At 43.9% G+C, this 21,686-nt stretch overlaps 1 protein-coding gene across 3 annotated transcripts; it reads left to right on the top strand.

The window, feature by feature from the left end:
* The first annotated feature begins 1,251 nt into the window (after window positions 1–1,251).
* On the top strand, window positions 1,252–21,329 carry LOC132593066 (uncharacterized). 3 transcript variants are annotated; one of them, XM_060281873.1, is made up of 6 exons: window positions 1,252–1,364; window positions 1,465–1,503; window positions 8,704–8,742; window positions 10,034–10,330; window positions 18,578–18,898; window positions 21,004–21,329. In XM_060281873.1, exons 1-6 carry the CDS (start codon window positions 1,340–1,342, stop codon window positions 21,120–21,122), a joined length of 840 nt encoding a protein of 279 aa, XP_060137856.1. In that variant the 5' UTR covers window positions 1,252–1,339; the 3' UTR covers window positions 21,123–21,329. The 3 variants fall into 3 exon arrangements, with proteins under 3 accessions (XP_060137856.1, XP_060137857.1, XP_060137858.1); XM_060281874.1 differs by lacking the exons at window positions 1,252–1,364; window positions 1,465–1,503 and adding an exon at window positions 2,570–3,822 and having other exon boundaries at window positions 21,004–21,327; XM_060281875.1 differs by lacking the exons at window positions 1,252–1,364; window positions 1,465–1,503; window positions 8,704–8,742 and adding an exon at window positions 2,570–3,822 and having other exon boundaries at window positions 21,004–21,323.
* Window positions 21,330–21,686: the final 357 nt, after the last annotated feature.

The raw sequence follows: 21,686 nt of genomic DNA, 5'->3' as shown, positions 1-21,686 counted from the left end.
GGAAGAGACCACAAGGGCCATCCAGTCCAACCCCCTGCCGAGCAGGAAACACCATCAAAGCATTCCTGACAGTTGGCTGTCAAAGCTCTGCTTAAAGACCTCCAAAGAAGGAGACTCCACCACACTCCTTGGTAGCAAATTCCACTGCTGAACAGCTCTTACTGTCAGGAAGTTATTCCTAATGTTCAGGTGGAATCTTCTTTCTTGTAGTTTGAATCCATTGCTCCGTGTCCGCTTCTCTGGAGCAGCAGAAAACAACCTTTCACCCTCCTCTATATGACATCCTTTTATATATTTGAACATGGCTATCATATCACCCCTTAACTTTCTCTTCTTTAGGCTAAACATACCCAGCTCCCTATAGCCGTTCCTCATAAGGCATTGTTTCCAGGCCTTTGACCATTTTGGTTGCCCTCCTCTGGACACGTTCCAGCTTGTCAGTATCCTTCTTGAACTGTGGTGCCCAGAACTGGACACAGTACTCCAGGTGAGGTCTGACCAGAGCAGAATACAGTGGTACTATTACTTCCCTAGATCTAGATGCTATACTCCTATTGATGCAGCCCAGAATTGCATTGGAAATGTCATTGAAATTCTGCACAATATTGATCCAGAGCAAAACTCTGACGTATAGTTAGCAGAGCAAAAATTGTAAACAGGTTGCAGGATTCCCAAAAAGTAGACCAAAGGCAATTAATATTTCATCCAGCAGAGAACTTAACTGAAGAGGCAAATGAGCATAATGGTCACAAATCCAATTCATTCAGGATTGGCACCGTCCATAAGAAATCCAGTTACAGCAGACTTTAACTTACAATAACTTATTATAAGACTATTATAAGACTAAAACACTATATTATAACAACTTATTATAAGACTTATTATAAGACTAAAACACTATATATAGAACACCACACCAGAAGAAAGAGAGATAGAGTGAAACCCAGGCTCCTTCTGGCCTTATTATTATAGTCTGCATGACCTTGACAGAAGAAATAAATAAGGGAACCCGTTTAAGTCAGCTGTACTCAGCTTCTCAGGAGGAACAACTCAAACATCATGAACCTTCTCCTTGTTTCTTTCACACAGAGAAAAGCTCCCGGAACCCTCTCGAATGAAGCAGAATAGGAAAGATCTCTACACATCAAATCAACACTGTCTGTACCAAGAAATGCAAACTGACAATGTGCTGGAGGGAAGGGTGTGATGTTGCGGTTCCTGTCTTCGGTGTTTGTTTCAGCAGCACTAATTTGTCGCCTCTCTTGAGAGAGAGAAAGCAGCGCAAGGAGGGAGTTGGGTCCCCCAGCCATGTGTGATCTTTGACGGACACTGGCTGAGCATGAAGTCTGCCGCTTTGGTGACAGGTTGGTGACCTCTCTGCCCACCTCAGATGGGGGAAACTAAATTTCTGTCTCACCTTCACGCCATTTCTCATTGCGTTTCTCCTTTGCTCTGCGCTTCCAGCCTGTCTCCAGATCCTTCTTGCGAGATCAGCCCACGCAGGTAAAGTTGACTTCCATTCTTGTTTGATTTCAGTCACTTTTTTACTGGTATTAAAAAAAAAAATGCTTCCCCACACCACACCACCCCCGGTTACAAAATTATACCCAGACGAATAATTCGACGTGACATGGCTAACAAAGAATGGGTCACTAGGAGGGGTAAAATACTAGACATATTATTTTTCAGTACACAATAATCTGGTGGTTACTGTAAACTAGTACAATGAATTCTTCAAGAAATCAACTTGAACGAGCTAATGAGTTGTGCTTGCTTATCTGCACCATACTGCAATATATGTTGTATTTCTCATCCATGTGTTGTTGGTCATATGTATATTGAATAAAATAACACCATGCAATGTAAAAATTATACTGTTTCTTTCTCTCCTCTTCCGTTTTTGCAGCAGCTTCTCCGTTACAGCTGTTTGTCAGACCGCATTACACCGGTGATCAATATTCATTAATTGCAAGTTTCTCCAAGTTCTGGCTATTACCATTCCAGGGGCTGTGTTATCAATTCCTTCTTCATTGGTCCAAATCTGAAGTATATAAATTAAGTGGTCAGTGGGGTTGTCGGAGATGCTATCTGAGAGATCTCTTTAAAAACATTTTTTTCCAAAGTGGTTCTATTTGTGGACATTTCTACCACGTATGTTGGTATGCGCCTATAATTTGGCACCCTCTGCAACATAATGGAGAGCTGTCGGGCTGTAAGGTAGGCACCTCAGTGTTAAATACCATCCATGCACAATTTTTAGAGAAATTTCCTCCGGAGCTACATTTTAGTGAATACGAGGCTCTGCTGCTCTCCTCCTGACCTGGTTTTCCAATGTAGATCTTTTTCTCCCCTTGTTCCCCAGGTTGATTTTCCCTCATCCCTTCTTCCCTCGCTGGGGTGGGGGGGCACTTTATGGTTCCATTCAGGTGCCACAATTGTCTGGGGCCAGCATACATTGGCTCCCAGTACGTTTCCGAGCACAATTCAAAGTGTTGGTGCTGACCTTGAAAGCCCTAAATGGCCTCGGTCCAGTATACCTGAAGGAGCGTCTCCATCTCCATCATTCTGCCCGGACACTGAGGTCCAGCACCGAGGGCCTTCTGGCGGTTCCCTCGTTGCGAGAAGCCAAGTTGCAGGGAACCAGGCAGAGGGCCTTCTCGGTGGTGGCGCCTGCCCTGTAGAACGCCCTCCCAACAGATGTCAAAGAGGAAAACAACTACCAGACTTTTAGGAGACTCCCTGGTGCTCGAGTTCCCACTCTGCTGATCCCTGCTGGTCTCTTCTTCCCCCAAAAGGGGTGTTCGCTTGGCCACTGTAGGAAGAAGAAGCTGGACTAGAAGCCACATTGGCCAGATCAGCAGGTCTCTTCTAACATTTTGTTGTTGTTGTTTATTCTTTTAGCCATGTCCGACTCTTCGTGACCCCCTGGACCAGAGCACGCCAGGCACTCCTGTCTTGCACTGCCTCCCGCAGTTTGGTCAAACTCATGTTGGTAGCTTCGAGAACACTGTCCAACCATCTCGTCCTCTGTCGCCCCCTTCTCCTTGTGCCCTCCATCTTTCCCAACATCAGGGTCTTTTCCAGGGAGTCTTCTCTTCTCATGAGGTGGCCAAAGTATTGGAGCCTCGGCTTCAGGATCTGTCCTTCCAGTGAGCACTCAGGGCTGATTTCCTTCAGAATGGATAGGTTTGATCTTCTTGCAGTCCATGGGACTCTCAAGAGTCTCCTCCAGCACCATAATTCAGAAGCATCAATTCTTCGGCGATCAGCCTTCTTTATGGTCCAGCTCTCACTTCCATACATCGCTACTGGGAAAACCATAGCTTTAACTATACGGACCTTTGTAGGCAAGGTGATGTCTCTGCTTTTTAAGATGCTTCTAACATTTACAATGCCCCTTTCCGAGTCGACCGCCTGTGATCGCTGCGTCCTTCCGCTTTCTCATTTCTAACCTCATTCTACCACCTTCTCGAGCGTTTTGGTTACAAAGGAGGCTGAGCATAGGCGCTGAAAGGAGAGATGTGGTGAGCTGGATGGAACACCAGCTCTTCCAGCCAGCAGCTTTGGGTGCCCTCAAGGCCTGTGAGCTGAGCTTTGTGCTGCGCTGGGGGCCCAGGTGCAATGCTCTGTGGTGACTGGGAGGAAAGGAGGCGACGACGGTTCAGTTCCTGCTCTCGCCTTTGCGTTTGACAGTCTGGTAGAGACAGGGAGGGACAGCTCATCCTCTCTTTGAAAGCAGAGAGACAGCGGTGGAGCAGAGGACCCAGCCATTGGCCTTCGAGGGACGCTGGCCGAGCATGAAATTTGCTGCTTTGATAACAGGTTTGGGGCCTCTCTCTTGTTATAGACAAAATCGGGGGGGGGGGGTTGTGAGTGCCTGGAGGCAGTTGGAGGATGGGTGGCGGCTAACAGATTGAGGTTGAATCCTGACAAGACAGAAGTACTGTTTGTGGGGGACAGGAGGTGGACAGGTGTGGAGGACTCCCTGGTCCTGAATGGGGTAACTGTGCCCCTGAAGGACCAGGTGTGCAGCCTGGGAGTCATTCTGGACTCACAGCTGTCCATGGAGGCGCAGGTCAATTCTGTGTACAGGGCAGCTGTCTATCAGCTCCATCTGGTACGCAGGCTGAGACCCTACCTGCCTGCAGACTGTCTCGCCAGAGTGGTGCATGCTCTAGTTATCTCCCGCTTGGACTACTGCAATGCGCTCTACGTGGGGCTACCTTTGAAGGTGACCCGGAAACTACAACTAATCCAGAATGCGGCAGCTAGACTGGTGACTGGGAGCGGCCGCCGAGACCACATAACACCGGTCTTGAAAGATCTACATTGGCTCCCAGTACGTTTCCGAGCACAGTTCAAAGTGTTGGTGCTGACCTTTAAAACCCTAAACGGCCTCAAAGGCCCAGTATACCTGAAGGAGCGTCTCCACCTCCATCATTCTGCCCGGACACTGAGGTCCAGCCAGGGTGGATTTGATTTAAATCAAACTGATTTTAATCACGATTTAAATCACGATTTAAATCACTAGTCAGTGAGGCTTGATTTAAATCATAGTTTTCTACATAAAGACTAATTCTTGCTGGTATAACTTTAATATGCAAGTAGATGAAGATTTTTAGAATAACAACTTTTCATATTAGTTTTTTATCCCCAGTTTAATAGGATATTCATATTTGGACAACTTTACTGTTGTACTTAGGAAGGAGAAAAATAATCATTACCTTAATATAAACAATTTAAATAGATTTATTCTACTGAAACAATAACATTACAGCATATGTTATTTGCTTAAACAAACATCCATGTTTGTTAACTAATTTGGCTAAACAAACAATAGAACAATAGGATTAAGGTCTTTTTCTCAACTCTGTTCATGTTATAACATTTTTGCTGTGAAGAAGAGGCATGTGATCTCTGTTGAGTCAAATTCACTTTTGAGAACTGCAAAAGTAAACCAAGCATTTGTGATAATATCTTGTAGGCAGAGAAACTGCCCAATAAGCTTACAAAAACCTCTGGAAGAGCATGACATTGTGAATGGATTAATGGAATTTATTTACCCAAAAAATTAAACATATACAACCTTATTCTACATAATAAAAAAACTAATCTTTATTTCATGATGGAATAACCGTTGGATGGTAATATATTTTCCTCAAAAAGCATTTTATTTAAAAAAAATCTGATTTAAATCAAAAAAATCCGATTTAAATCAAAAAAATCCGATTTTTTTTTTTTAAAAATCATTGATTTTTATCCACCCTGGGTCCAGCGCTGAGGGCCTTCTGGCAGTTCCCTCACTACGAGAAGCCAAGTTACAGGGAACCAGGCAGAGGGCCTTCTCAGTGGTGGCGCCCACCCTGTGGAACGCCCTCCCATCAGATGTCAAAGAGAAAAACAGCTACCAGATTTTTAGAAGACATCTGAAGGCAGCCCTGCTTAGGGAGGCTTTTAATGTTTAATTGTTTTATTTCATTTTTCTGTTGTAAGCCGCCCAGAGTGGCTGGGGAAACCCAGCCAGATGGGCAGGGTAGAAATGATAAATTATTATTAAATTATTATTATTATTATTTTGCTGGCTTACTCGCCAAATTCGCCTAAGCCCATGATCGGTCAGAGATGAATGGATGGAGTCAAGACCTCGGTAACCAAAAACTCAGACTCATCTTACAACTGACAGGCTTGGACTCAGCCACACTGGCAAAGAGACCCAAGCGTGGGAGGGCCACGGATTCCAGCCACCCACCCTGAAGTAAGACGTCAAAAGCAAGGGGAAATCCAAGCCTGGGTGCTCGTCCCTGTCAATCTGACACCGAGGAATCTGAGCTCTACCCACTTTTCTGATTTCCAGGTCAGCTGCCCCAAGTCTGCTCTAACCACTAGGCGGTCTTGATATTCTTTCTTCTTTGGCGATCACTCGTCGCCGAGTAAGATTGTCTTCCATAAACATGGTTTTAACAATGAGTCGGTAAGTGATTGTGGAGGCCAGTTCTGGACCCACACGTCCTTCCACAGTGCGGACATGGGTTTCTGGGCGGGAGTTGATCACGGTGTGGATTTGCCAAGCGTGCCTTCCTCTTAGCACATTTCTCCCTTGCGCCCTGAGTTCGAGCATCTTCAAAGCCCATGACACCTTTGGTAAAGGCTGCTCTCCAACTGGAGCGCTCGCAGGCCAAGTGTTTCCCAATTGTTGCTGCTTTAATTTGTTTTAATTTGCCTTGAGGCAGTCTTTAAACCTCTTTTGTTGACCGCCAGCATTACGCTTTCCATTTTTAAGTTCAGGTAGCAAGGGACCCGGCTCTGTTTCTGAAATATACTCGGAGTCTGCTGCATTCTGGATCCGATTGTTCTAGGATTCAGCTCAGTACGTAACAATTTCAAATAATTCTCTGTCCTGTTTTGGGTTCAAAACAGGCGTTCAAAAAAGCAATGAGGCCTGCTCTTTAAACTGTTAGGAAGGTTGCTGAGGGTTTTCTTGGTGTAACCGTGAAGAAGGGAGGGAGAGGGACTTTGAGTCACCCACAACCTAGTAGCGGAGGAAAGCAAACGGGAACCGGGTGGAACTAAGGAAAGATCCATAAGGCATGTTCTTGTTGTTTAGAAGAATGGGAACTTAAGTTGACAGAATATGCACAACTCGCAGACTTAACATATAGAAGAAGAGAACAGAACAAGAAGAACATACGTTTAGAGGAGACTGGAAAATGTTTATTGAATATATGGAGGGAAATTGTGTGTTATGATGTCAGATTGGGAAAAACTGTGGAAGAAGGGTATGAAATTCACGGCATGTACTGTGCTGAAAGAGAATTTAATGAAAATGATGTACAGATGGTATTTGACTCCGGTAAAATTAGCGAAAATGTATCATAAGGTGATAACAAATGCTGGAAATGTAAAGAGGAAGTAGGCTCATTCTATCATATGTGGTGGACATGCCCTAAGATAAAAGGCTTCTGGGAAATGATTTATAATGAAATGAAAAAGATATACAAAAATACATTTTTGAAAAAACCAGAGGCCTTTTTACTTGGAATAGTGGGGGAAGAAATTCCCAAAAAAGATGTTATTTTGTTTATGTATGCCACCACAGCTGCGAGGATTTTAATTGCGAAATATTGGAAAAAAGAGGAATTGCCCTCTCTACAGGAATGGCAAATGAAAATGTTGGACTTTATGGAACTGACAGAATTGACAGGAAGACTCCGAGATCAAGCAGATGAAAGAATGGAGGAAGATTGGAGAAAATTTAAATTATATTTAGGGAATTATTTTTGAGAGTTGAAAGTCTGAACATCTAGGGAAACACAGAAGTTAAGGCAATAGGGAGAAAAGATGAGATTATAAAGCAAGAAAATTGAGATACAAATAAAAGGATGGGATTAAGAAGAATTAAAGAAAATACAGGATGATGAAAATTAAAAGTAATGAAATAGAAACTGTTACAGATGTTTCTAAAATGAAAATCAGATAGAGGGGAGTTGGGGAAGTAAAAGGGACAATGAGTTAAAAGGATGATATAAGATGATGTATGTGTTTTTTTTGTTTGTATTGGTGTGTTTTTGTTTTCTTTTTGGTTTTGCTATATTGATGTTTTTGATGTTTTGTTGATGTTCTTATGTTATAAAAATTTTCAATAAAAAATATTTATTAAAAAAAGAAATTGTGTACACCTGAAAACACTGGCAGCATTAAGATAAATTCAAGTGTAAATAAGTTTTGATGGGTGCAATAATGATATACAGTATACTGAATATACTGAATGGCATAGTTTTTGTAAAATATGCAGGGATTTATGATATGCAAAATGAAGGATACTGACAAGCTGGAACGTGTCCAGAAGAGGGCAACCAAAATGGTCAAAGGCCTGGAAACGATGCCTTATGAGGAGCGGCTTAGGGAGCTGGGTATGTTTAGCCTGGAGAAGAGAAGGTTAAGGGGTGATATGATAGCCATGTTCAAATATATAAAAGGATGTCATATAGAGGAGGGAGAAAGGTTGTTTTCTGCTGCTCCAGAGAAGCGGACACGGAGCAATGGATTCAAACTACAAGAAAGAAGATTCCACCTAAACATTAGAAAGAACTTCCCGACAGTAAGAGCAGTTCAGCAGTGGAATTTGCTCCCAAGGAGTGAGGAGGAGTCTCCCTTCTTTGGAGGTCTTTAAGCAGAGGCTTGACAGGCATATGTCAAGAATGCTTTGATGATGTTTCCTGCTTGGCAGGGGGTTGGACTGGATGGCCCTTGTGGTCTCTTCCAACTCTACGATTCTATGATTCTATGATTATATGATTCTAACCATGGAAAGGGAAGAAGGGAAGTCTCTGATATTTTAAGGATGTGTAAATGAGTATTTTAAATTGTAAAACAGAAAATTTAATACAAATCATATATAGAAGAAGAAGAAGAGTTTGGATTTGATATCCCACTTTATCACTACCCGAAGGAGTCTCAAAGCGGCTAACAATCTCCTTTCCCTTCCTCCCCCACAACAAACACTCTGTGAGGTGGGTGGGGCTGAGAGACTTCAGAGAAGTGTGACTAGCCCAAGGTCACCCAGCAGCTGCATGTGGAGGAGCGGAGACATGAACCCGGTTCCCCAGATTACGAGTCTACCGCTCTTAACCACTACACCACACTGGCTCACCCTCTCTATCGTACCATTTCTCACGACATCTTTGCTTTGCACTTCACTTCCAGCCTGTCTGCGGATCCTCCTTTGGAGCTCAGTTCATGCAGGTGACGTTGGTTTTCATTCTCGTTTAATTGTTACTGATTTTAGTCTGCAGTTCCGATGAAATTTGGGGGTGTATATTGTATATGATTATATTCACAGCTCTTGTTCACCTGACAGCAGCAAAAGGCAGAAATCCAGCAGGTCAAAGATCCCACAATGGGAGATTTATTTATTTTTTTACTTACATAAAATATAAAACCACAAAATATATAATCAAAACCACAACCCAATAACCCCCTGCCCCCCAAACCCCACATTTTCAAAGGGCATAGGATGTCTGCTTGCCTTCTATAGTTTTATAATTACCGGCTACCTGTAAAATTTTCAAATACTTAAGTATTGTCATGTACCTTGAATACTAATCCAAAAGTATTCAATGTGGTGATAAGGAAGGTATCACCTGTTCGATTTTCGTTGTTGCTGAGTGTGTCGAACCAAATGTTCCAGAAGGCTGGCAAATGCCATTTTGGTCTTCAAGAAAACCCCAAAACTAAATGGTAGGCGTTGCAAGAATGAACACATATGTGTTTATATTCATTTGCTGCGATAATAATAATAATAATAATAATAATAATAATAATAATAATAATAATTTATTTCTGCCCCACCCATCTGGCTGGGTTTCCCCAGCCACTCTAGGCGGCTTCCAACAAAAGATTAAAAACACATTAAAACAGTCAGCAAAATCTTCCCTAAACAGGGCTGCCTTCAGATGTCTTCTAAATGTTATATAGTTGTTTATTTCTTTGACATTTGATGGGAGGGCGTTCCATAGGGTGGGTGCCACTACCGAGAAGGCCCTCTGCCTGGTTCCCTGTAACTTGGCTTCTCGTAGCGAGGGAACCGCCAGAAGGCCCTCGGAGCTGGACCTCAGTGTCCGGGCAGAACGATGGGGGTGGAGACGCTCCTTCAGGTATACTGGACCGAGGCCGTTTAGGGCTTTCAAGGTCAGCACCAACACTTTGAATTGTGCCCGGAAACGTACTGGGAGCCAATGTAGGTCTTTCAGGACCAGTGTTATGTGGTCCCGGTGGCTGCTCCCAGTCCCCAGTCTGGCTGCTGCATTCTGGATTAGTTCTAGTTTCTGGGTCCCCTTCAAAGGTTCTAGTTTCTGGGTCCCCTTCAAAGGTAGCCCCACATAGTCCAACTGCATAATAATAAAGGGTCCCCAAATAAGATGCGCTCTTTATTCTGTGCTCCTTCGCTTTGCTTCTCAGAGCATCTTTGCCCTCTGGGTTTCATGCATTTATTTCCTGACTGGCTGGGTTTCCTCTCCTTCTCTGTGATCTCCAGGGACCCCACCTGCAGCAATTCTTTCCTTGGACCCCCAGCACCACATCTACATCAGAGATGAAAAAGTTATTCTCACTTGTTTGGCTCCAGATAGTCTGAAGGTGGCAGGATACACGTTCTTCAAACAACAGCAAGATCAGACCTTGAAGGAGTTGCCCAATAGTAGGATGGGGCCTTATGAGATGTTCCGTGTCAATGAAGGTACTGTTGGGAGTTACAGCTGTGTGTACTGGATCATGCTCTCAAGACGGGAAATCTTTTCTCCACACAGCAACCTTGTCTTTGTAGCCATGGCAGGTGAGCATCTCTGCATTTGACTGTTTGACATTGTCTTGTTAATTCGCAACACAAAAGAGAGAGGGATACTGTTTCCTGAAAGAAGGATTTCATTCATATATATACAGTGGTACCTCTACTTACGAATAACTCTACTTACGAATGGAGCTCCGTCCGCCATCTTGGACGCGGTTTAGATAGGATTTTTTCTACTTACGAATTTTTAGATAGGGTTGCTTCTACTTACAAATTTTTTTCTCCCAATGCATTCCTATGGGATTCGACTTGCAATTTTTTTCGACTTACAAATGTGTGTTCGGAACGCATTAAATTCGTAAGTAGAGGTACCACTGTATATGAATATATATATATATATATATATATATATATATATATATATATATATATATATGGTTTTTCATATTACAATTTTACAGTCACATCCAACATAGAGACAAGATTCCAAAGAATCTCTCCAGGGCTTCCTCCTCCCTTTCTGTTAATCCTATTGTTAATCATTTCCTCCTGCATCTTTTATGATAATCCAAATCTTTTACCTCACCATTAATCTACAAGTGTCGTTCCAATCCTACTAATAATTTTAACTGTTTACAATGGTTTTTAAGATAAATTATAATTTCCCCCCGTTTCTTATTAAAATTTTGGTCTTCCTGATTTCTGATTCTTCCGGTCATTTTCTCATAATCCACCACCTTGATCTGCCATTCTTCTCTAGTAGGGACTTTATCTTCTTTCCATCTCTGGGCTGATAACATCCACACAGCTGTTCTCACATACATAGTCTTTTCTGCTCCCTTCGGATTTTGGCACCTAGAATTCCTAAAAGGAAGGTTTTGGGGTTGTTGTTTTTTTAAAAAAAAGGTTATTTTAAACTTTTTTTCCTCAACTCATTGTATATCATTTCCCAAAATCCTTTTACTACCCTAGATTTCCACCACATATGATAAAAGGTGCCCTGAAAGAAGGATTTCAGACTGCCTGGAAGGTTTATAAGGTGATAAGGAAAGGATCAACAGTGGTTTACTGAATGCAATTTCCTTCAGAATAAACATAGTGTGGGAACTTGCTTGTATGAATGCTCCTTGTTTTTTGTTTTTTTAAAAATATATTTATTGGTTTTGCAATATAAAACATGCACCACAAAAAACCCACACAGAATACACACAAAGACAAATTACAAACACTACAATAAAAAAATATCAAAACATTCTTCTATCAAAAATTCTATCTTTGTCTACAGGTAGGTAGCCGTGTTGGTCTGGATCGAAGTAAAATAAAAAAATTCCTTCAGTAGCACCTTAAAGACCAACTAAGTTTTTATTTTGGTATGAGCTTTCGTGTGCATGCACACTTCTTCAGATACAGTGAAATGGAAGTTTCCAGGCACTTATGTAGAGAAGGGGTGGGGAGGGGTGGGGAGGGGGAGGGGGGATCACTCAGAAGGGTGGTGGAAATGGGTGATTGACTGACTGATAGCTGTTGATGACCGCAAACGACTGCAAATGGTTTTGCATGAAAAAGCAAGGGTTGAGATGGCTGAAGATCGCTTATCATGTATAATGAGATAAGAACCCGATATCTCTGTTCAAACCAGGTCCCTCCATGGTTTTGAGCTTGGTGATAAGTTGCAATTCAGCAACTTCTCTTTCCAGTCTATTTCTGAAATTCTTTTGTAGTAAGACAGCTACTTTGAGATCTTGTATAGAATGTCCTGGGAGATTGAAGTGTTCTCCTACTGGTTTTTCTGTCTTCTGGTTCCTGATGTCAGATTTATGTCCATTTATCCTTTGGCGTAGGGTTTGGCCTGTTTGTCCAATATAGAGAGCTGAAGGGCACTGTTGGCATTTGATGGCATACACAATGTTAGAGGATGAGCAATTAAATAGTCCTGAGATGGTATGTTGGATGTTGTTGGGGCCAGTAATGGTGTTGTCTGGGTGTATGTGGCAGTCGACTTCCTCCAATCCCTCCCCACTGCGTTTCATTATGTTACTTCCTTAGTACTTCCATATCTTGATTCCCACCTTCTTAATAATTATCTAAACATATTCTATCACTTACTAACGTATCAATCTTATAATCTCTTATAATTATCTCAACATACAATTCTATTCTTATTAAATCTTAAAAACGCAATACAATAACACTTAACTAAATCTTAAATATAAAGACGGTATACTGTTCACATTGCGAAGAAGAATTTATTTTGAATTATGCATTTAGTTTTTTGTATTTATCTTTTTTGTGTGAGATACGATGAGAGGAAAATTTTCGTTGTATTTATATCATACATATGTTATGTTCTGCAATATTTTAAACAATGAAGTCTTATTTTAAAAAAAGACATGAGGGAAGAATCGGTGGAAGAAGATTAGAAGAAATTTAAAGTTTATTTAGAAAAGAATTGTAAGATTAGTAGTTTTTATTAAAGGATTTGGAAGTATAAAGAGGTTGTGGAAGAGTATTAGTTGAGTTATTATTATATAGTATGAATGCTCCTTGTTGAGTTATTAAATGCCAGGCAGCTCTAACTTAAGCCCATTAATTTCACTGGGTCTACCCTGAGTGGGATTTACTAGCCAGCAACCCATTCTCAGGTCTCAAGGTACAGATCTTTTGGGGAGAGTGGCAGTGGGTGAAGAGTCTCCCTTGCCAAATTCGCAAGTGGCACAATGGGTCAGTGTGTTTCTTCTTTCTTCTTCTGGAGGCCAATTCCGGATCCACACTTCCTTCTGTGGGAATGTTAGGGATGTGGATTAGGATATATTATTAAATAGATCCTATCCAAGCTTGTGTTATCAAGCTTCCAATATCAGCAGAGTGACACTCCCCTTTTGTGCGCAGCAAAAGCGTGCGCTTAGGTTTGTTAAAACCTCTACAACAATATTATACTTCCTGGAAAATCCCCTTTATCCCTCTTAAAAGAAAAGACACGACACAGTGCTATTTAAAAGTAGAAAGAGTTTACTAACAGTACATCCTGAGTTAACAGCATAATCAAAGAAAGGCAGGCTTGCTTAGAAAAAGTAATATATACATGTGAAGTTCACTCATAAGGGGTGAGACTCAATTTTCTCTCTCTCGGCTGGAAGCCGAGAGAGACTCTAATGCATAGCTGCCAAGTTTTCCCTTTTCTCGTGAGGAAGCCTATTCAGCATAAGGGAAAATCCCTTTAAAAAAGGGATAACTTGGCAGCTATGCTCTAATGCTAAGATGTTGCTTCTCTGAAGTGTGTGGTCCAAGAGAGGGAAATGGCTACTGGCCAGTGAATTTATCTGCCACCTTTCCCATCTCATTTGCATGTGTGGAGGAACAGGAAACTGACCTGGTCAGGTGTTCCTCCATGTAGTCCTCCATGTGGACACACTGGGAACTTGTCTGCCCCAGTATTCCATCCCGCACCTTCCACAGTGTAGACATAGGTTTCCGGGCAGGAGCTGATCACAGTGAGGGTTTAACAAGCGTGCCTTCCTCTTAGCGCGTTTCTCCCTTTCGTCCTGCGTTCGAGTGTCTTCAAAGTCCATGACACCTTTGGTCAAGGCTGTTTTCCAATTGGAGTGCTTGCAGGCAAGTGTTTCCCAATTGTCATTTTTTGTACTACATTTTTTTAGATTTGCCTTGAGAGTCTTAGAATCATAGAATCATAGAGTTGGAAGAGACCACAAGGGCCATCCAGTCCAACCCCCTGCCAAGCAGGAAACACCATCAAAGCATTCCTGACAGATGGCTGTCAAGCCTCTGCTTAAAGACCTCCAAAGAAGGAGACTCCACCACACTCCTTGGCAGCAAATTCCACTGCTGAACAGCTCTTACTGTCAGGAAGTTCTTCCTAATGTTTAGGTGGAATTTTCTTTCTTGTAGTTTGAATCCGTTGCTCCGTGTCCGCTTCTCTGGAGCAGCAGAAAACAACCTTTCTCCCTCCTCTATATGACATCCTTTTATATATTTGAACATGGTTATCATATCACCCCTTAACCTTCTCTTCTCCAGGCTAAACATACCCAGCTCCCTAAGCCGTTCCTCATAAGGCATCGTTTCCAGGCCTTTGACCATTTTGGTTGCCCTCTTCTGGACACGTTCCAGCTTATCAGTATCCTTCTTGAACTGTGGTGCCCAGAACTGGACACAATACTCCAGGTGAGGTCTGACCAGAGCAGAATACAGTGGTACTATTACTTCCCTTGATCTAGATGCTATACTCCTATTGATGCAGCCCAGAATTGCATTGGCTTTTTTAGCTGCTGCATCACACTGCTGACTCATGTCAAGTTTGTGGTCAACCAAAACTCCTAGATCCTTTTCACATGTACTGCTCTCAAGCCAGGTGTCTCCCATCCTGTATTTGTGCCTTTCATTTTTTTTGCCCAAGTGTAGTACTTTACATTTCTCCTTGTTAAAATTCATCTTGTTTGCTTTGGCCCAGTTGTCTAATCTGTTAAGGTCATTCTGAAGTGTGATCCTGTCCTCTGGGGTGTTAGCCACCCCTCCCAATTTGGTGTCATCTGCAAACTTGCTCAGGATTCCCTCAAGCCCATCATCCAAGTCATTGATAAAGATGTTGAACAAGACTGGGCCCAAGACAGAACCCTGTGGCACCCCACTAGTCACTACTCTCCAGGATGAGGAGGAGCCATTGATGAGCACCCTTTGGGTTCGGTCAGTAAGCCAGCTACAAATCCACTGAATGGTAGCATTGTCTAGCCCACATTTTACCAGCTTCTTTACAAGAATATCATGGGGCACCTTGTCAAAGGCCTTGCTGAAATCAAGATAGGCTACATCCACAGCGTTCCCTTCATCTACCAGGCTTGTAATTCTGTCAAAAAATGAGATCAGATTAGTCTGACATGACTTATTTTTCAGGAACCCATGCTGACTTTTAGTGATCACAGAGTTTCTTTCTAGGTGCTCACAGACTGTTTGCTTAATGATCTGCTCTAGAATCTTTCCTGGTATTGATGTCAGGCTGACTGGGCGGTAATTGTTTGGGTCCTCTCTTTTCACCTTTTTGAAAATAGGGACAACATTTGCCCTCCTCCAGTCTGCTGGAACTTCTCCTGTTCTCCAGGAATTTTCAAAGATTATTGCCAGAGGTTCTGAAATCACCTCTGCCAGTTCTTTTAATACTCTTGGATGTAGTTCATCTGGCCCTGGAGACTTGAATACATCTAAACTAGCCAAGTATTCTTGTACTACCTCCTTACTTATCCTGGGCTGTGTTTCCCCTGCTGAATCATCTGCTCCATATTCTTCAGGTCGGGCGTTTTTTTCTTTCTTGGAGAAGACTGAGGCAAAGAAGGCATTGAGGAGTTCTGCCCTTTCTCTGTCCCCTGCTTGCATTTCACCATCTTCTCCTCTGAGTGACCCCACTGTTTCCTTGTTTTTCCTTTTGCTACGGACATACCCATAAAAGCCCTTTTTGTTGCTTTTAACCTCTCTGGCGAGCCTGAGTTCATTCTGTGCTTTAGCTTTTCTGACTTTGTCTCTACACGTGCTGGCTATATGTTTGAATTCCTCTCTGGAGATTTCCCCCCTTTTCCATTTTTTGTACATATCCCTTTTAAATCTTAACTCAGTCAAAAGTTCTTTAGATAGCCAGCCTGGCTTCTTTAGGCACCTTCCATGTTTCCGTCTCATTGGTATTGCCTGAAGTTGTGCTTTTAATATCTCCCTTTTAACAAACTCCCAACCATCATGAACTCCCTTCCCTTTTAGTATTACTGTCCATGGGATTTCACCCAGCGTTTCCCTAAGTTTTCTGAAGTCGGCTTTCTTAAAGTCTAGAATTTGGACCTTAGTATGCTTGGTTGCTCCTTTCCGCTGGATAATAAACTCCAGAAGAGCATGGTCACTCCCACCTAATGATCCTGCCACTTCTACCCCACTAACCAAGTCATCACTATTGGTTAGGACCAGATCTAAAATGGCTGATCCTCTTGTTGCTTCTCCCACTTTCTGGACAATGAAGTTGTCTGCAAGGCCAGTGAGGAATCTGTTCGACCTTATGCTCTTGGCTGAGTTTGACATCCAACAAATATCAGGATAGTTGAAATCCCCCATTACTACTATCTCACTTCCTTTGGAATGCTTGGCCATCTGTTCCAGGAAGGCATCATCTGTGTCCTCAGTTTGGCTTGGGGATCTATAGTAAACTCCCACAATGAGATCACTGTTGTTTTTCTCTCCCTTAATTTTGACCCAGATACTCTCAATTTGGCTTTGAAGTTTTAAATCCTGGATCTCTTCACAGGTATACATATCCCTAACATATAAAGCTACTCCTCCTCCTTTCCTGTTTGGTCTATTTCTCTTAAATAGATTGTATCCCTCTATTACCACATTCCAGTCATGAGACTCATCCCACCAGGTTTCAGTGATGCCTATTATGTCATATTTAGTTTGCTGTACCAAGAGCTCAAGTTCATCTTGTTTATTTCCCATGCTCTGTGCATTAGTATACAGACATTGAAGACCGTTGATCATTCCCCCATGTCTCTTATTTAAGGATATTTTCATCCCACCACTAGGTCTGCATGCTGCTTGCTCCATTTGGTCCTTGACATTCGGATGATCATCTTCAGCATTTGATAGACTCCTACCTTCAGGACCACTGTCTCCCTCCCCCACATAAGTCAGTTTAAAGCCCTCCTGATGAGGTTTTTGAGTTTTGTGGCAAAAACATTCCTCCCAACTTTTGTGAGGTGCAGCCCATCACTTGCCAGAAGTCCATCTTCAAGAAACTGCAGACCGTGATCTAGGAATCCAAACCGTTCCTGTTTGCACCATTTGCGAAGCCAGTTGTTCACTTCCCCTATTTTTCCCTCTCTCCCTGGGCCATGTCGTTCAACTGGGAGGACAGAAGAGATGACAATTTGTGCATCTAATTGCTTCAACTTCCTGCCCAGAGCCTCATAATCATTTTTGATCTTCTGTAAGCTATGGCTTGCAGTGTCATTGGTTCCCACATGCACCAAAAGGAAGGGGTATTTGTCAGTGGGTTTTATGATTCCTTGCAGCCGTTCTGTTACATCTTTGATCTTGGCCCCAGGTAGACAGCACACCTCTCGAGACATCTTGTCAGGCCCACAGATTACTGCTTCTGTACCCCTCAGTAGGGAATCCCCAATCACCACTACACGCCTCTTCATAGGCTTGGTTGGGATTCTTCCATGTGCTGTCCCTTCCAAGGTTACCTGCATATTCCCAGAGGACTGACTTGGTTGCTCGTCTTCATATTCCTCATCAACTGTGATGAGGGAGAGATCCTCAGGTGGAGTCTGTTTCTCGTCTTCCATGAGCACTTCAAAACGGTTGTGTAATTCTAAGCACTCAGAGCGATCCCTGGGCCTTCTACTTCTATGAGTCACGTTCCTCCATACATCTGGCTGCTGTGTTGGGGAACTGACCTCCTCCTCAGGGAGATCCCCTGTCTCCTCCTTGGTGCAGACAGTGTGCTCTGCTGCATCCAAGAAAAGCTCCAGCTCTTTAATTCTCTGGAGCGTAGATACACGCCCCTGAAGCTGCTGCACCTTCTCTTCCAGAAGGGCAACCTTGTTTTCTAGTAGGGCAACCAACTTGCAATTGTTGCAGGTGTAGCTACCCACATCCTTTGGCAAGAAAACAAACATTGCACAGGAATTGCAGGTCTTCAAAGCTCTTTTATTGACCACCAGCATTACGCTTTCCATTTTAAAATTCGGGATAGAGTAGTTGCTTTGGAAGATGATAATCGGGCATCTGAACAACATGACCAGTCCAATGAAGCTGATGTTGAAGAATTGCTTTGACACGGGTGATCTTTGCTTCTTCCAGTACACTGGCATTAGTTCGCCTGTCTTCCCTAGTGATGTGTAAAAACATTCTGAGACACCACTGATGGAATCTTTTGAGGAGTAAACAAAGTGGGTCAGTGCATCTAGCTATTATCCAGAAGGTTGGTGGTTCAAGCCCACCCAGGGGCAGTTGTGGGCAGGATTCCTGCATTGTAGGGAGTTGAACTCAATGACTCTTGGGATCCCTTCCAACTCAACAATTCTATGATTCTAAATTTAGAAAATTAATTTCTTCAGGCACATGTCCAGTAATCAACAAAACAATATACCAGCCTTAGATTCCTGACTTCCCATAGCACTGTCTGACCTAAATATATAGCTTCCTTTACAAACGAAGTGGACCAATGGCTCTTAACTACTAAGCCATGCCTAGGTCTCCTGCTTATAACTTCTCCTTTGCGGATGATTCCTCCAGATCCCCCTCCTTTTCCGGTGCTGAAAGTGGATCCTCCGTCTGGAGTGGTGAACGAAGGGGGCTCCCTGCGCCTCACTTGCTTGGCCGATGGGACCACAACTGAGAAGAGATTCCATTTCTTCAAGGATGGAGCTGAGATGGCCACGAGTAATGAAGGATCCAGAGAACCTGCAAATACCTCCCCCAACGCCTCAGTGAGCATCTTACAAGCCAAGGTCAAACACAGTGGAGAATTTGCTTGCAGTTATGAGGAAGAAATTGGTGGCCGATGGATTATGTCTCAATGGAGCAAGACGGGGAAAGTCGTGGTGTATCTCCCAGGTGAGTCATTTTGGGGAAGTGAGAGCCATCCTTTGCAGCAGCATAATCCACTTTAATGTGTTGTGGTTGTTGTTGTTTAGTCATTTAGTCGTGTCCGATTCTTTGTGACCCCATGGACCAGAGTACGCCAGGCACTCCTGTCTTCCACTGCCTCCCGCAGTTTGGTCAGACTCATGTTCGTAGCTTCGAGAACACTGTCCCACCATCTCGTCCTCTGTCGTCCCCTTCTCTTTGTGCCCTCCATCTTTCCCAACATCAGGGTCTTTTCCAGGGAGTCTTCTCTTCTCATGAGGTGACCAAAGTATTGGAGCCTCAGCTTCAGGATCTGTCCTTCCTGTGAGCACTCAGGGCTGATTTCCTTCAGAATGGAGAGGTTTGATCTTCTTGCAGTCCATGGGATTCTCAAGAGTCTCCTCCAGCACCATAATTCAAAAGCATCAATTATTCGGCGATCAGCCTTCTTTATGGTCCAGCTCTCACTTCCATACATCACTACTGGGAAAACCATAGCTTTAACTATGTTGTGTTGTGTTAAAACGAGGCTATCAATATGTCTGGTCTTCCGCAAGGGACACAACTAATGTCATCTTCTTAATTTCATATGCTGCATCTCAGCCTTCATGCTTGGGGGGAATGGATGGGGAAGAATAGAGATGGAGAGGTCCGCTCACCTTTTATCTGGTAGGCAGCGTTCCAGCCAGTCAGCCGAGCCTCAACAGTTTCCTGGCATAGGGGGAGGTACGCTGCCCTCCCCCTGCGTCACAGCCAGCCGCGTCATCTGTGCTGGGGATAACCTCAGCCAATCTGCGGCCAGGGTGGGTGTGGCCACAGGCCATTTAATTTTGGTGCGGCTGGCCGGCTCCCTCTTCTTTGCCTTTTCGTCAGATCACCCAACCCACCCACCCTCTTTTCATCATGCTTTGCCCTGATATGACCTTGCTATCGCAGTTGTCGGTTGCCATGTTGTTGGGGCTGGGTAGGAATTTTTTCCACTTGGCAAACTGGCACCGGCCATTGGGTTTTTGCCTACCTAGTAGTAATCATCACAACCTTTGTGCAGTTAGGCATTGGGTAAGCCTTCGTTTGGCTGGAGGGGAGGTTGTTGCCTTCACCTGCCTCTCCTCAGTAAGGGTATCCTGTTAAAAGGATCCGGGGTGCGAATCCTGTCTGAAGCGGGGACCCCTCAGGATGCCCCTATTTGATGTAAGTCATAGGGCACCCCCAGGGCCGGCGCGTCAATTGAGGCAACCTAGGCAGCTGCCTAGGGCGCCAGAATGGAGGGGGCACTGGCCAGGCTGCCCGCCGCCCGCCGGTGCTGAGCGGCTTCAGAAGCGCGAGCCTGAGGCCACCTCGCTGCACCTGTCAGGTGTAGAGCGGCTTCAGGCCGCTATCCCCAGGCGCGCGCGTGCCTCCGGAGAGCGGCCTGAAGCTGCTCTACAGGCTACAGCTGACAGGTGCAGTGAGGTGGTCCCAGGCTCGCGCTCCCGCACGAAGCTCCGGAAGCACGCGGGAGCAGTAGCCTGGGACCACCTCCCCGCGCCTCTCAGATGTTTTTTATTTTGTTTTATTTTTATTTTTTCTACTTTTTATTTTTTCTATTTTCTATTTTTATTTTCTATTTTTTCTATTTTTATTTTTATGGGCGGGGCCTCCAGAAGGTGATCTCGCCTAGGGCACAAAAAACCCTAGCACCGGCCCTGGGCACCCCCTTTCTGTGGGTTTACCCTCAAGTGGATTCCCTGCAGATGGGCAGGAGTCAAGATATAGTCTGGCTTCCCCCCAGTGCCTAAGCCAAATCGCTCACACCTATAACCAATAAAGTTGTGGCCTATTTGAACTCATAATCCAAAATGTCAGTGTGTTTTATTGTTCTCCTGGGAACTTTGTAGCTCGGTTGCCTGGGCATGCAACTACTCTTTGACAACCTTTACATACCCAAGATGTTTTTAATAGGGATTGTAAGGTATTGATAGTACCGTCATCAAAGAGATAAAAATCAACGTTCGGAATTCTCGGGACCTGTTTCAAATCACGTCGCGCCTTCAAGATTAAAGACCCAAGCTAAACACCCGAACAAATAACAGATTCCTCTTTATTCCTTTCAGATCAAGGACCATATTCATCGGCACCATCATCACCCACACCAAATCCAACCCCGTCACTGGGTTATTTGCGCTCGGCTCCTACATTCCTGATTCTGATGGTCCCGCTCGCTTTCTGTTGAAGGAGAAAGAGGAGTGCTAGATAACGTTGGGGTTTTCGGGTGTCCCCTTTCGTTCTGCGCATGACCTGGAAGGTGGTTTCCGAGATAAAGCAGGGACAGTTTCCAGGACGGGCCCAAAGTCTATGTCAGCCCTATCTATCATTTGGGGGGGCGGGGGGGGTGTTCCAGAGGAAGGCCTTCTCCATTCTGGCGCCTGCCATGGGGGAATCAGGACATGGGGGCACCGGCCCTTAGAGACCGATTGCTTGGTTTTCATGGAGCATTGCTTTGCATTTATAATGTGACCCGTTTGGGTGTTTTCTTTGTAATTGAAGAAATCTTTCAAATAAATGAGTAAAGCAAAACTTTTTTTGTTTCAGTCTTAAACAGAGGAAACGGTGGAGGTTTCTGGACGGGGTGGGGACCTACATTGCAACACTGTTGGTGGCTTGGTTCCCACCAGGGTTTGGTCTCAAGGCAAATAAAACTACCACCCTGCTGAGGCTATGCATCTTAGGATCTGGTCAATGCCTGAGTGTCTGACTGCCAGGCTTGGGAATGTTCAGTATGGCAGGAGAGGATACA

Source organism: Zootoca vivipara, chromosome 13 (genome assembly GCF_963506605.1).
Source record: "Zootoca vivipara chromosome 13, rZooViv1.1, whole genome shotgun sequence".
NCBI lineage: Eukaryota > Metazoa > Chordata > Lepidosauria > Squamata > Lacertidae > Zootoca > Zootoca vivipara.
This window is presented reverse-complemented; position numbering and strand designations above follow the sequence as displayed.